Source organism: Mustela putorius, unplaced genomic scaffold, assembly GCF_011764305.1.
Source record: "Mustela putorius furo isolate JIRA1106 unplaced genomic scaffold, ASM1176430v1.1 tig00003896_pilon_pilon_pilon, whole genome shotgun sequence".
Taxonomy (NCBI): domain Eukaryota; kingdom Metazoa; phylum Chordata; class Mammalia; order Carnivora; family Mustelidae; genus Mustela; species Mustela putorius.
The window spans coordinates 3,256,917-3,271,490 of record NW_025422045.1 but is presented as its reverse complement, the minus strand read 5'-3'; the positions used below and the strand labels follow the sequence as shown (position 1 = coordinate 3,271,490).

The 14,574-nt window shown below is 46.7% G+C and overlaps 1 protein-coding gene across 2 annotated transcripts in view; it reads left to right on the top strand.

Moving 5' to 3' along the window:
• MYO1E (myosin IE) overlaps positions 1-14,574 on the top strand; it is a 196,550-nt gene that overhangs the window by 124,779 nt on the left and 57,197 nt on the right. For both annotated transcript variants that reach the window (XM_004777274.3, XM_045067508.1), the window contains exons 7-12: positions 1,267-1,398; positions 3,312-3,446; positions 4,868-5,000; positions 10,259-10,455; positions 13,301-13,381; positions 13,683-13,769. In XM_004777274.3, the coding sequence (XP_004777331.1) occupies positions 1,267-1,398; positions 3,312-3,446; positions 4,868-5,000; positions 10,259-10,455; positions 13,301-13,381; positions 13,683-13,769 (765 nt within the window). The remainder of the gene's footprint in view (positions 1-1,266; positions 1,399-3,311; positions 3,447-4,867; positions 5,001-10,258; positions 10,456-13,300; positions 13,382-13,682; positions 13,770-14,574) is intronic.

The following is a 14,574-nucleotide window of genomic DNA, read 5'->3' as shown; positions in this document are numbered from 1 at the left end:
ATATGCAGTTGACTTAGGAGGAACCCGGGAGATGATGGATACCGTAGGCAGCAGGAAAAACCTGAAATGTGCTTTACTTGTCCTTAATGAGTTTATGGTTCTAGTCCCAGACTTGCCGCCGGGCAGGAGGCAGCCCTAAAATGGGTGGATTTCATCAGCATACACATTTTAAAAATATTTAATGTTTTAAAATATTAAAGTTTTTTTTTTTAATGTGAAATGCAGCTAGGCCCGGCATGCTCGCCAGTTCATCCCCAGGCCATACCGCTCCCTAACACCCACATTCTCATCTTTTCCTTCATCTACGTTTACGCTCCTGGCCCTTTCCAGGGATGGAAGAGCAACCGGATTCCAGTGAGAAAAATAATGTCATTTCCTTAACAACCTGGACACCTTTCCAGCTAAATCCCAGGGCTTTATTCTCCTTTGTTCTTTCTGAGCAGTAGTTTAAAAGAAAATGATTAGCAACAACAGCAACAAAAATCTGCATACCCACAACTAGCTGGAAAGAACATTGTTTAAAATCAAGTGTTTTTACTTTATATAAGAACACTAGAGGGGCACCTGGGTGGCTCAGTGGGTTAAAGCCTCTGCCTTCGGCTCAGGTCATGGTCCCGGGGTCCTGGGATTGAGCCCCGCATCGGGCTCTCTGCTCGCAGGGAGCCTGCTTCCCTTCCTCTCTCTCTGCCTGCCTCTCTGCCTACTTGTGATCTCTGTCTGTCAAATAAATAAATAAAATCTTTAAAAAAAAAAAAGAACACTAGATGATCCCAAGGTAAACGGCATGCTTTTTGCTCAAAGCCATGGAAATTCATCTGGCAGTGGGAAAATTTTCTCTCCCTGAAAGAGACTGATAGGGTTCACTCCTGTTGTGCTCGCTTCGGCAGCACATATACTAAAAAAAAGGGTTCACTCCTGTTGGATCAAGGCAACCTTGAGATTTTCTATCCCATTCTTGACAGCTTCCGGCTGAGCAGGCAAGCACCCACGGTATGGGGAAATGGGCAAAGAATACAGCATATCCTTATTTAGTCAGGCTGGAAGGATAGATTCTCTCTGTCTCAATACAGAATGGTATGACTGGACAAAAGCCCTGGTTATTGTCTGATAGGAAGAAGTGAGGAAGTCTTGATCAGAGCTGGGAATAATTCAGAATGTATCTTTCATTAATGAATTTCCTTGAATTATATGCTACGTTCAAAGCCTGTCTGGAACATCATGTTTCTGTTCACCAACCATTGAAGGAAACCCCTAACTTTCTTGCAGGGAAAATACTTTGAAATCCAGTTCAGTCCAGGTGGGGAACCAGATGGTGGAAAGATCTCCAACTTCCTTCTGGAAAAATCCAGGGTGGTGATGAGGAACCCCGGAGAGCGGAGCTTTCACATATTTTACCAGGTTTTCCTTTATGTTTTTTTCTTTCTTATTTCCTTATTTCTTATCCACATTAAAAAAATAATTTTTCCCCCTCTCAGCTCTCAGGTTTAGACAATCTAGTCTGCCAAGCCAAGAGTATTTATTCCTATAGTATGTATAAGTCAGTTTGCAAAAAACTGTGGAGATGTCCCTGCTTGCAAGGAGAGTAAGTTTTTGGGGAGAGAAGATAAGAATTTCCCAAAAATTAAATAATCAAGAAAGTGTTAATATAACTTCAGAACGAAAGTAGGAGTGCTTGATTCTTAGCCCCGCAGGAGTCCATCCACATGGGGACGTGTGGTTGGGAGGGTGAGGAGAGGTATGGAGGGCGCACAGGGGAATGAGGTGGGGACAGTTCCCTGGCAAGTCCAGTGGCCCGAACAAAGCCCGGTTGGCAAGGGCGGAAGTCTCCCGAAGGGAGCTATCAGAGAAAAGACTAGGGATGGGCTAAGGATCTTTAAGCCCCGGTAAGGAAGGCCTGACCTGGACGTCCAGAAGCCACCGACAGGCTAGAGCTGTGTGCGGGCTGCTCTTTGATTCTGTCCCAAGGCTTCGGGTAGCCTTGCGTTTGCCTACTTTTTAAAATGTTTTTCAGTACTTAAGAAATATAATACCAAAACAACGTCTTTATGCATGAGTTTATGTATTAGCATTTCTTTCATCTCTCAGGGATCCACATCAGACTTTGTGTGAAGGCGTGCAGCTGTTTTTTTTGTCTCAGTTTTACTTTGTTGGAGATCATCGGATTAGAAGGAAGTTAAAGCTGTGTCGGGAGCTCGTACCCATCCTTTTCAATTACATAGCTATCTCAGAGGATGGCAGATCATTCTGGCAGGTGGCTAGCGCGTGATGAGGGAAGTTTATTCTGCGGCCTGGAGAAGTTCAGAGTCAAGGGAAAGCTTACAGCCAAGAGCAGCATGTGTCCGCAGGCAGAAGAGGGTTGAGAAGCCGGTGGGGGTTGAAGATGCCAATGAGGGGCTGCGTGATGTGGGTGGGGGGGACACACACAGAAGGGGGGAAACAGGAAGGGGGTGGCACGAAGATATTTTGAGGAGGTGGAAGAAAGCTCAGGACCCTGATGTCATGGGTGACCTAGAACTTCTCAGTAATGATGCTGAGATGACATTAGGAACTTGACGGAGATGGAGAAATATGGCTATGCCCTTTCTCTCCCTACGGGAGAGTCCCCCTCTGGGCTGGAGCCAGGGTGTTGCTGGAGCCCCCTCGCACGGGCTGTGTATCTCCCTTCCCACTTTGTCCTTCAGTGCTGTTTTCCAGGTAGTCTGTAATCAGTCGTGGTAGGAGTATTTACACCGTAAGCGTCAGCAAACACTACAGTCCATTGTTCTCCCCACGAGTTGATGTGTATTTTTTTAGCACACCACTGGGGAGCCCTTTAAGAGGGTCTTGCTCAGACCGAAGGCAACATCAGAGCGGGAACAGAAAGCCACGGGATGGTCCATCGGGCGGGAAGTTTCAGAATGCCAGAGAGCGGGACCTGGGGCTACAGTTCCCAGGCATCTGTGGGGAGAAGCTCGAGGGGCAGCTGCACTTCATAAAAGCCATCAGCAAGTTGAGCAGGAACGAAGTGGTTATGATCTGGCTTGTTTTCCACTCTTCTGAGGGCTCTCACTCATACAGCCCTGCAAGTCCTCCTCACTGGACAAGGGGCAAATTCTCAGCTCCTGTAGGTCTTACCAGAGTTCAGAACTCGAATTTGCAGAGATGATCCACGGCTCCCCCAGGCCAAGCAGCTATCCTGAGGCCCCTAGTTTGGAGATCAGGACCACCCATCACTGCAGAAGGCAGGGTCAGAACGTGCTCATCACCTGGGCCCAGGAGTGGGGCCTGGGCTTGGCGGGCCCACCACACACACTCTGCTCCCTTTCGTCCAGCTCATCGAGGGCGCCTCTGCAGAGCAGAAGCACAGCCTGGGCATCACCAGCATGGACTATTACTACTACCTGAGCCTCTCTGGGTCCTACAAGGTGGACGACATTGACGACAGGCGGGAATTTCAGGAAACACTGGTAAGTGCGGGCTCCGGGCCAGGCAGGAGGGGCTCTGCCTGTCGCCTGCGGTAGAAGGGACCAGGAGAGTTAAGAGCAAAGAGCAGTGGGACATTTCCCCCTCATTCTGTTGCAAGCACCTTGTTTCCTTAAACCTGTGGGTGAGCGCCCTTCAACAGCCACACGCCCAGCTGCCCGAGCACTACCAAATGAGCTGAAATGGGTAAAGGAGTGAATTCTTCATCCCTCCCAACCCCATCCTCCAGGCGCTCTGGTTACCAGGTGAATACTGTTGTAGGTTAATATATTTATCATCCTGGTGTACCTAGAGCTTAGGCTGTTGCTGAACTGTTGCCTCAGAAAGATGAAGGGAAGACCGCCCTCCTGGTCTTCAGCACCTCCAAGTGCTGGAGTTCCCTTCCCCCCCTTCACCCCCACACTGAATGGGCAGAGGGCGGCCCTCACCTCCCTGCCCTTCAGGCAGTGTGCATGTTACGGTACCAAGGGTCAACCCCGGTACCATAGGGTTGAAGGGTCACATCTTCAGGGAAACAATTCAGTAAGTCAGTCTGAAATTTCTGGGGCTGGGCTGTTCACCCATTTAGCCTCAAAGAACTCTACACTTCCTCTGCCTTTTGGGTCAGCTTCCTGCTGGGCCCATCCTCAGCCCATGCCCATGTATGAGGCAGGGACCTTGACAGGGCAAGTGGGGGTGCGTTTTGAGGGGAGCTGACCTCCTGCTTGTGGGAGGGGGGCAGGCTGCTCAGGCAGACTGCATCCTGGGTGCAGGAATGGGGCCACCATGGGGCCACATGGCCTCAAAGGAGTGGGGAAAAGAAATGGAAATGGGGGACCTGCATTGGTCCTAGCGTGTGGTGCTCTATAGCATTCAGATAAATAAGTCTCGGCATTTCAGCTATTTTTACTGAAGTTAAGGGACCTCAGAAACAAGACTTTTCTGTTACACTTTTATTTCATTTGCCGGAGACTTTTGATCAAATTCCTTTCACAAATACGATCTATTCCCCACCCTCCTGATGAGGCAGAAGATCTCCAGAATCTCCCTGGAGTAACTAGAAAGGGGGCATCCGTGCTCTTGGCAGGAGGGGCGTGGCAGTGAGGACACAAGGGGCTCAAGGTCAGGGTGCTGACTGCGGGTGCAGCTGCTGCTCCCTCTGCATATCTTTGCTCCTGGGGATCTCCTGCTGGGGGATCGCTGGCTGGATCCGAAGACAGACCTGCCTTCCCAGCGTGCCTCTGACACTTGAAAAAAAGGGATGAGCGTGCGCCGGGCAGCGACCGTGTCCTACGGGGTCTCCCGGCTGCCCCTGCCAGCTAAGCCCCATGTGACTGCACTAGTCCATCCAAGCTTCGGCTTCCTCATTCCGTGCTTAGCAAGCTGGCGGCCTACCCACCTGCATGATTTCTCTCTCCTCTCCCAGCACGCGATGAACGTGATCGGGATCTTCGCGGAGGAGCAGACGCTGGTGCTGCAGATCGTGGCGGGCGTCCTCCACCTGGGGAACATCAGCTTCAAGGAAGTCGGCAATTACGCGGCGGTGGAGAGCGAGGAGTGTGAGTGGCTGCGGCGCACGGCGGGTGCAAGCGGGTGAACGGCCGGGTAGCTCCGGCCGAGGTAACCGGCCCACGTCCTTTGCTGGGGTCTCAGCCGGGGATGTGGGGAAGTCTCGTGTCCTGTCGGGGCAGAGCAGATGGCCTTCGGAGAGTCTGGCCTCTCCTGTGCACCTGCCCTCCTCACCACATCCCACACCAGGAGGCCGTTCATGAGATGTTTGTTTCAACGTACCGCCGGCCTTGGGGGAGTCTGGCCCAGTTTCACACCTTGGTTTAAAAATAGTGATGCCTTAATGAGATGAGAGTAATAGCTAAAGAGAGTAATAGCTAAAGGAATAGCTAAGATTTGTCTCCTAAGAGAAATCTCTGTACCTGACCTGTGGGGTCTCCATCCACCTCGAGGTCCTGAAGAGCAGGTGGTCGGGTTTATGTCAGGATGGGAAGCTCCCAGTTGGAGCTTGTCTGGGGGCTGGTTTAGACTGGATTCTGGAAACAAACAAATGGGCACTGGCTATCCTGTTGACATTGCCGGTGATCACCTTTCATGGTCCCCTCTGCTATAGTCCGAGGCTGAAGACTGAATGATGGTGTTTGCTCTTTGGGAAGAAATCGGTCCTTCCTGCAGACCCGTGATTGGCTGTGTACGCTGCCAGCCGCCATGGCCAGTGTGGCCGGGGACTTTAGCCTCTGAGGCCTCAGATGGCTTTCCCGGCTGCTCTCAACCCACACAGCCTTTAACCACCCAGGAAGATGTTTCTTCCTTTCTCAGCATTCTTCCAGAATGATAAATTTAGATGCTTAGTAATAAATAGTATCCTACTCATTGCTGACAATGCAGGGAGGCTATTACCATTCCAAATATGGCTCTTTTTAAAATATTTTTGTTTTCTTTTGTGATAAAAAGGGAAGTTCTGCTAACTTCTGATGTGTCTCTGATAAAGATGAATTATGTTAACTAGGGAAGAGGGGGTGGGCAATAAATACACATGGTCTGCATAAAGTCTAGAAACAGGACCCAATAATAATCACTACTTTGTTAGATTTAACGTACATTTTCCTTCCCATTTAACAAATGCACATAGATATCCAGGAGGGTCATTAACACTTGTCTTTTTTCAACATTGACCGTGTGGGTTTCTTGGTGGTTGCTGTAGAAGCACAATGAATTTCTCTTGCCTTCTTGGATAGTACAGTCTTTTATTGCCTCTTTTTGCTGGAGAACAAAACAACCCTGACACAGCAAGCCTTCCCCCGTATGCTTGAGCCAAGAAGTGGTTCATTGCACATTGATGTCGGGAGGAAGTAGTCTCCTCAGCCAACTGGGTAAGGCCCAGTATTGGCAACTGCCTTGCAGTGCCCGGATTAGGGGCGCTGGAGTGGGGGAGATCAGGAGAGGCTGTGCTCGAGACCTAAGAGATGTAGCAAAGAACTGGGCCCTCCTTCTGAGAACTTCTTTCCTGCTCCTTTGGCGTACCTTACCATGAGTCATTCCCTTAGCCGAGTGTCCCATCTACCCCTTCACCCGTCACCTTGTTCCCTTCCCCAGAGGGCACCAGAGTTGCCACGCTCCTGTATTCCTTTAAGGGGATATATGTTTCCCAAGCCACGATGTTCGTCCATTTTTTTTTCCTCCCTTTTGTGCCTTAATGGAGCACAACACGTCATGTTCTACAGTTGCTTTTTCACTTCACCTTATATCTTGAAGGTTATTGTAGTCATTAAGAGCATCGTCTCTTTTTAGTTACAGTGTGCCATTACTTGGCTCTGGGTACTTGTACTGAACCAGTCATCTACTGAGGGATGATATCAGGGCAGGACCTCCGCGATTACAACACTAAATGAACGCACTGAAATGAATAACCTGGTTTGTTTCCTCTTTCTCATGTTTGAGTATATCCTGTGGAATATATTTTTTTTTATTTTTTTATTTTTTGAATATTTTATTGACTTAACTGACAGAGCACAAGCAGGAAGAGTGGCAGGCAGAGGGAGAAGCAGGCTTCCCACGGAGCAGGGAGCCCTATGCGGGGCTCGATCCCAGAACCCTGAGATCATGACTTCAGCCAAAGGCAGACACTGAACCCACTGAGCCCCCCAGGCTCCTCCTGTGGAGTAAGAGGGAAGTGTTCACCCATGTTTTTATAACAGAAGAAAGCAGACTTTCTGTAGTTATCATAGAAAAGATGGTAAGATTGCGGTCACAGCTGACCTAGTAAAGCAAAACAGCCCTCAGTAACAACAGATTTTGTTACTGACCCAACCCCAGACTAGTGGAGCTGTAGGGTTGCCTGAGTCAGACCTGTATGCAGCTGAGCAGTCAGACAGACCTTCGCTTCAGCACATGTGTCTCTGCCCGAGCCCCTACAGTAAGATGACATACTCTTGGAATCAAGTCTTGCTCCCAAGGCATTGTTGTTAAAGGGGGAAAAAAATACATAAATAGTAATGGGAAACATGAATGACGATGCCCATCTTTTTTTGTCTTGTGGCCGGTGGGTTAGAGAGTACGGAACCTCAACACCGAGGACAGCCCACATTTACTTTGCCATTTCTTTTACATTTGTCCAATAGCACTTTGTTTTTGCTACGTCTTTTTAGTTTATCTCCTCTGGACTTCAGATGCACATGGAAAAATTAATCCAGCTTTGCTTTACACTTCAGTGCAGTAACAGAAATCTATTCTCCTTTTCAAAATGCGTTGAAACTTTCTAGCAGGTTCCTTTATGTTCTGTGTAACTGTGATTAACAGTATCAGAGTTACAGCGGCATTTTGAAACTAATGCCTCCTCCGCCCCAGCCTCCCTCCCTTCCTGCCTCCCTGCAGCCTCTGAGCTTCTGTACTGACGTCCTTCTCCAGCCACACCTGCACACACCCTCATGGAAATTCACAGCCTGAAGGAAGTCAGTATGAGCAACCCTGTAATTTCAGCACCAGGGCAGCCACTGAAGAAAATACAGGGCCATAAAAGCTTGGACTTGAAAAACATGGCATCGATCTACATCCCCCCCCCTCCCCAAGCAAATACCAGATTTCCTCTCTAAACTTCTTAGGGGTCTTCTTGAGTCTGTGGCTCTGACTCTTGGCCACATTCCATTCCTTGTATTTCAAGTGCCTGTGGTCCTTCACTCCTGCCTTCTTCTATGGAAGCCATGGGGGACTTGGAAGGTAGAGTGGGTTTTTTTGGTCTTAGATTAGGACCCAAGGACTTAGCCTTTGTGTGGCATTTCTTTAGTTGTGGTCATAAAGACAATGGTGTAAACATTTTTACCATATTTTAACCGTGTCCCTATTTTAGCGTGACCAGGGGCTTGGGAGAAGTGCATATTTTACAAAGCAGACAAATGGAGGCTAATTATTCATTGTATCAAAGTATTTAGTGTGTGAATAGTGAATTTACTATAAACCACTGGTAATAATATCCACTGTATCAAATGCAAAATGGATCTGACTAACTGCCTAATGGTGGTGGCTTCCCCTTCATAAAGGCTCTCATATGTCAGACACTTTGGGAAATGTCTCTTGATTTTCCCAACAAACACACATGTGTCTAGTCTGGCTTATGGGCGTCATATGTCCTTGTCCTATGCAAACTTAAGTTTCAGTTTAGCAGAAGACACATTCAGATTCCTAAACCTATGTGTTAAGATGAAACAAACCAAGGGAATTGGCTGTTGGCAAATGAATACCCTGGATTTTGTTCCAGTGCCCTTTGTAAAAGGAAGCCCTTCTACGAGTCTGAGCATTTCTGTAGAACACTAGCATAGATAATAAATACCTTGTTCTGGCATTACACATCTTCAGAATGCCTTCGCTGACTTAATCTCATTGGAAGGTATCTACTGAGAAATGTCAGCCCGTTCGTTCTAACACCATCTGTGAAATTCAGATTATCCTTTATTGGGAGGCTTGTGATTTTTGAGCATTAGCATAAAGTCTTTAACAAAATCCTTTTATCAGAAACTTTTGATACAGTTTTATGTGGAAAAAGAAGACTCCTATCCAAGTTTGGAGTTGGGATTTGTGTGCGTGAAAATCTTTCATTCATACTACCAAAAAAGTCTGCGCGTTCTTTCATGATCCAGAATGGTGTCATTTATTCACATTGGAGTGTTTCGAGCAGGAATTAAGAAAACCCATTAAATCCCTGGCCCTCCTCTTGGCAAGTCGCATGGCTTGCAACAAGTTACTAAGCCATCTTTCAGCTCTTCTCTTCGAAGACCAAGGCTGTGTTACTATGTGTCCTCAGGGTGGGATGGGTGTGCTGTGACATGCGCTGCACCAATGCCTTCCATTTCACTCCATCTGCCTCTCCCAGAGACATCTTGTAAATTACACCTCCTGCCCCAAAGGACCTCCGCTGTCAGAGTTCCCCCTAACCTTGTGACCGCCTACCTTTCCAGCAATGGCCAATGCTGGTGCACTTGCTGCACCTTGACCGTGTCTCCTTCCTTGCTGCCTCCCCCCCCACCCCCCGTGCCCATCCCACGGCTCTCCCCTCTTTTCCTTTGCATCTGTACAAATCCTGTTCTTCCCCTTTCAGGCTCCACTGGAATCCCATATCTTCCTCGATGACCCCAGCAAGTCATAATAGCTTCCTGTTCTAAATGCCTCCAGGACTTTATTATCCCTCTGTATCACATATTCAGCTCTTCGGAGGCTTCTTAATTTGGCAAACTATCCATGCCTCATCTAAACTGTCTTCAGGGTTTCTTAACATTATGTGTTCTGTCCTCTTTAGTAACTCTGTGCGTGGTAAGCCCTCAAGAAATAGGTAATTATTATGATATTGAATTATTACTCCCATGATACCAGGTGCTTCAACCTCTTTGGGAATGATGCTGTGAAAACACCATACCAGAAAGGAAGAAAACAAATTTGGGAGCCAAAGAAATGTCTCCTGATTTAGTTCCGTCCGGGCTGCCCTCCTGCAAACTTGGAAAGATGTCCATTTTAGGCATGTAGCTGTGATCTCACAGGGGGATTGGTTCACCATCCTTCTTGGATCACTGATTTGTATTATTGGAAGTCTCAGCTGTCAGAGGAATTGACTCATGTAATAGAACAATTGAGAAAAACAAAGTGGATGGGTGTGTGCGGGACTGCTGATAAGCAGTCTTCGGTAGAGTGAAAGTTTTTAGGGGGCCAGTGATGGTGTCTTGTAGGTGCACATGCGCACATGCAAAAATGCCTCCACGTGTTTGTGAAATGAGTTGTTAAAATTCTGAAAGACCATCATGTTTTGTTTTGTTGTCTATAGTTTTGGCTTTTCCTGCGTATCTTCTGGGAATAAACCAAGACAGGTTGAAAGAAAAGCTCACAAGCCGGCAGATGGATAGCAAGTGGGGAGGCAAGTCGGAGTCCATCCACGTGACCCTCAATGTGGAGCAAGCATGTTACACCAGAGATGCCCTCGCCAAGGCTCTGCACGCCCGGGTCTTTGATTTCTTGGTAGATGTAAGTAAGCACAAGTGGACATTGGTGGCATTTCACATCTCTGCTCTTAAAAATTAAAACTACTAAGAGCTTTGTTTTCATGTTTTAGTCTGTTCCTTAAAACCATTAGCTTACTCCTCCACTTTTTATCCGTTCACCCTGGAATCACTGAATACCACCTTGGCTTCTAGAATTGTCCAGCAAGATGTTAAGATGGTAACAGTTTCTTCCGACAAAATATTTAATAAAGCCAGAACGACAGAACAGAAAAAGGGGAGACCTGTGGTCATGATACTTGGTTGACTGTTGAGCCTCAGCTTTAGAATACTGTATCACGTATTGCTATGTTACAGATTAACCCCCAATTTAGTGGCTTCACCAATAAGCATTTATTCTGTCACAGTTTCTACAAGTGACTTAGCTTGATGATTCTGACTTAAGGGTGAGGCCGAAGTCCAGAGGCTGACTGGAGCTACAGCCATGTCAAGGCTTGACTAGGCTTGAAAGGTCTTGTCCTAAGATGGCGCACTCCTAGGGCTGTTGGCAGAACGCCTCAGATCCCTGGCACGTGAGCCTTCTTTTGGGCTGTTTGAATATCCTCACAGCATGGCAATTGGTTTTCCACAGAGGGAGTGATCTGAGAGAGAGAACATGGAAGAAGCCAGAAAGCTTTTTTTTTTACTTAAGATTTTATTTATTTATTTGACAAAGATCACAAGCAGGCAGAGAGAGAGAGGGAAGCAGTCTGCCCACTGAGCAGAGAGCCTGATGTGGGGCTTGATCCTAGGACCCTGGGATCATGACCTGAACCGAAGGCAGAGGTTTAACCCACTGAGCCACCCAGGCACCCCAGAAGCCAGAAAGCTTTTAATTTGTAAGCTTCGACCCCAATATTGACTCTCTGCCATATTCTGTTGATTAGATGTAAGTCAGTACAGCCCACAGGTAAGGGGAGGAGAATTAAGTTCTACCTTTTGAAGGGAAAAGTATCAAAGGGTTTTTTTTTAGATATATTTTAAAACTACCATAGAGTGTTTTATAATTCCATAATCCTATATACTTGTATATACATATGCATATATGCATACACACACATATGTATATATATATGTGTACCACATAGATTCTGAAAATTAGTCTTTCAGCAATATGGAGCTGCCAGTGATAGGCTGTGTTAATCATCATATCCTCTGAATGGTAGAAGAAAATAGCAAACACTTCTACCATCCTTACTATGTGCCAGATGCCATTCTAAGTATTTAAGAAAAAAAAAGCTATAGGATTCTTCCCACAACCACACGATGTAGGCATTATTCTGCTCGTCTTATAGATAACTTAGGCACGGAGAGGCTAAGGAACTTAGCCAAAGCAACACTACAATTAAGTGATAAATCTAAGAATTACACCCAGGTAATTTGGCCATGTTCTAGCCCTTCTACTGCTCTGTCTTTTATATATTCAAGCTAGAAAGAACCATAGGGGGACCCTAAGGCAAGACCAGCAGCATGGCCATTCTCTTTAAAAAAATCTCCTTGAACTTGGCAACAACATCTGTAAGGCTTTAAGTGTGGTTAGGTGTGGTTAGGATTGAGTAGGGCAGGGCAGGATAGGGTAATGATTTTGTGTACTTTCTGTGGAAGGTCAGGGTCATACTAAACATGAGTCATCCTTTTAACTTGTCCAGACGCCTCATTTTACTGACAGGGGAATCGTAAGCCTAGGGATTGGTGGATTTGCCCGAGGCCCTTCAGCAAGAGAGTGATGCAGAGTTGACAGCAGAACCCATGTCTCTCGTGCCTCCCAGTGCTGGGCTTCCTACCTTCCTTTGTTTTTGCCTGCCCTTTATTTTGTGTGTGGTGAAAGCGGATGAACGCCCCGTGTAATTAGAGCTGACATTTACTGGGCCCTGAGCCTGCGCCGGGCACCGGGCTGAGGGCTGTGGGTCGTGATGCATTAGCTCTCCGTAGAGGCCATGCCATTTTCTTGGCCCAGAAAACCCCTCTGGTGCTTCCACATTCGTCCAGGTGTTCACCACCTCTGGGAACTTTTCTCTTCTGTCCCTCCTTACCCTGCTACCCTCCCGAGCCCCCTGGTGGAAACTGCACCCCCCCTTGTTAATTCCAGCCCTTGACTTGCATGTCCCTTCTCACGGTGATCCAGAACACAGGTGGAGTAGACATTGTGCCATTCCATGGAACCCCAGACCCTGCCCCTGGCCCAGGGCAGCCTTGGGGATTCTAATGTCACTCTCGTTGGCAAAATTGTAGCAAGGGTTCAGTGAAATACGTGGAAAGTGCTAAGCAAAGCCTGGCACAGGTGAACCGTAGATACACGGAGCCTACTTATATTCTCCTCGCTTTCATAATGATGACTGGTATCATTATCCGTAGCCCGCCCCACCCTCTGTCGAAGCTCCTGGCCCCAGACATTGATATGCCTCCCAGCTGTTAGGGGACCATTAAATGGCTACTGAATGGGGTCAGTGGAAATAATATTTATGGATATTGTCTTATCAGTTCTTTATATGAAGTAAGTTTTACGTCAAGTCGTGCAAGATGACATTTACTTCCAATTCTCCAGACTTCCTGAGAAAAACTAACTGCTGGAAGTTCATGGCTTTCATCATGAAGCCATAGTAGATTTTTCAGATCCTGGTGGTTTCCCAGAGTACTTGACCTTGCAGCAAGCCTTTTTCTTTTCTTTTTTTTTTTTTTGAAGCTGCAAGTCACCTCTCTTCCTGTTATCCTCTGTTTCCAGCAGGCAGTTGCATTTGCTTTGTACAGTCTTGCTTCCCTGTCCCCCACGCATGCCCTTTTCTGATAGGAAATAAAAGGAGTTCATTGCCATCTTCCTTACTTTCTCTTAGTCCATCAACAAAGCAATGGAGAAGGACCATGAAGAATACAACATTGGCGTTCTGGACATCTATGGCTTTGAAATATTCCAGGTAAGGCCAGTCTGAACAACTGGGGCTGTGGGAGGGGGATGCCTTACATCTGGCTTGAAAGAAAGAATTCTAGGCCATGGGGAAAAAACCCCGCTACAGTTCCTTTTTGCTTCTGTTAAGTTGTTCATGTACCTTTACTAAATAGTTTCTCCCAAATATAAACTATGTTGCTATCTCCTGATGCCTCCAACATTTCTGTTAAGGCTTCTCACATTGAAACATTTCACTTAACCACTTAAGAAAGGACTTCATAATGATTTCACAGAAACAATTACATGCAAGCAACTTTTTTTTCTTTCAGAAAAATGGCTTTGAACAGTTCTGTATCAATTTTGTCAATGAAAAATTACAGCAGATTTTTATCGAACTGACGTTAAAGGCAGAACAGGTAAGCAGCCCCTCTTCTTTCCTCCTGTGTTATTTCTAATGTGTTTTGTTTAAAAGATATGAAAGTCTCTCTTCGGGCACTAGATTTAAGCTTTAGTCTTGTATTAGGAAACGTACTTAATAAAGTCAGGCAGAAGAACCATATGCCGTTTTGACATTTTGGTCTATGAAATGTAAACACCGTCTGCTACCGTTTCTTTCTCCTTTAAGCAAATGATGTTGTGAAGTTGGACTTATTGCTGGCTGCTTTTACTACTCTGACTCATTGTCCCAGTGGAAAATGGAAACCCAGTTCCAACCCTAGCTGTCAATGGCATGGACCATGTTCCAGAGGAAAAACTTGGGTTTTCTCACATTTGCTCTACTCCCAGTCTTCTGTAAAAAAATCAATGTGTTTTCAAGAAAGCGCGTAGTTTTCATTCTGACTTGAAGGAACGTGCTTTGGTTACAGTTTCTCCTCAGAGTTCAGGGTGGGTTCCCTTTGATTCTGGGCTCCATGTTGTTTTGGAGCTGCTCAATGTACCACAACTCAGTGGCTTAAAACAACAGAAACGTCTTCTCTCACCATTCAGGAGGTCAGAGTCTGAAACCAAAGTGCCTTTAGGGCCACATACCTTCGTGGCCTCTTCCAGCTTCTGAGGGTCCTGGTGGTCTTTGTCCTCTGTCAGTGGAACTTCAGGCTCTGCCTCTCCCTTCATGTGGCTTTTCCTCACTGTGTCTCTCTGTGCCCAAGTTCCCTTCTTCTTTCTCTTGGAAAGACACCAGTCATTAGATTAAGGGATCTGCCTCGATCCAGAATAATTTCA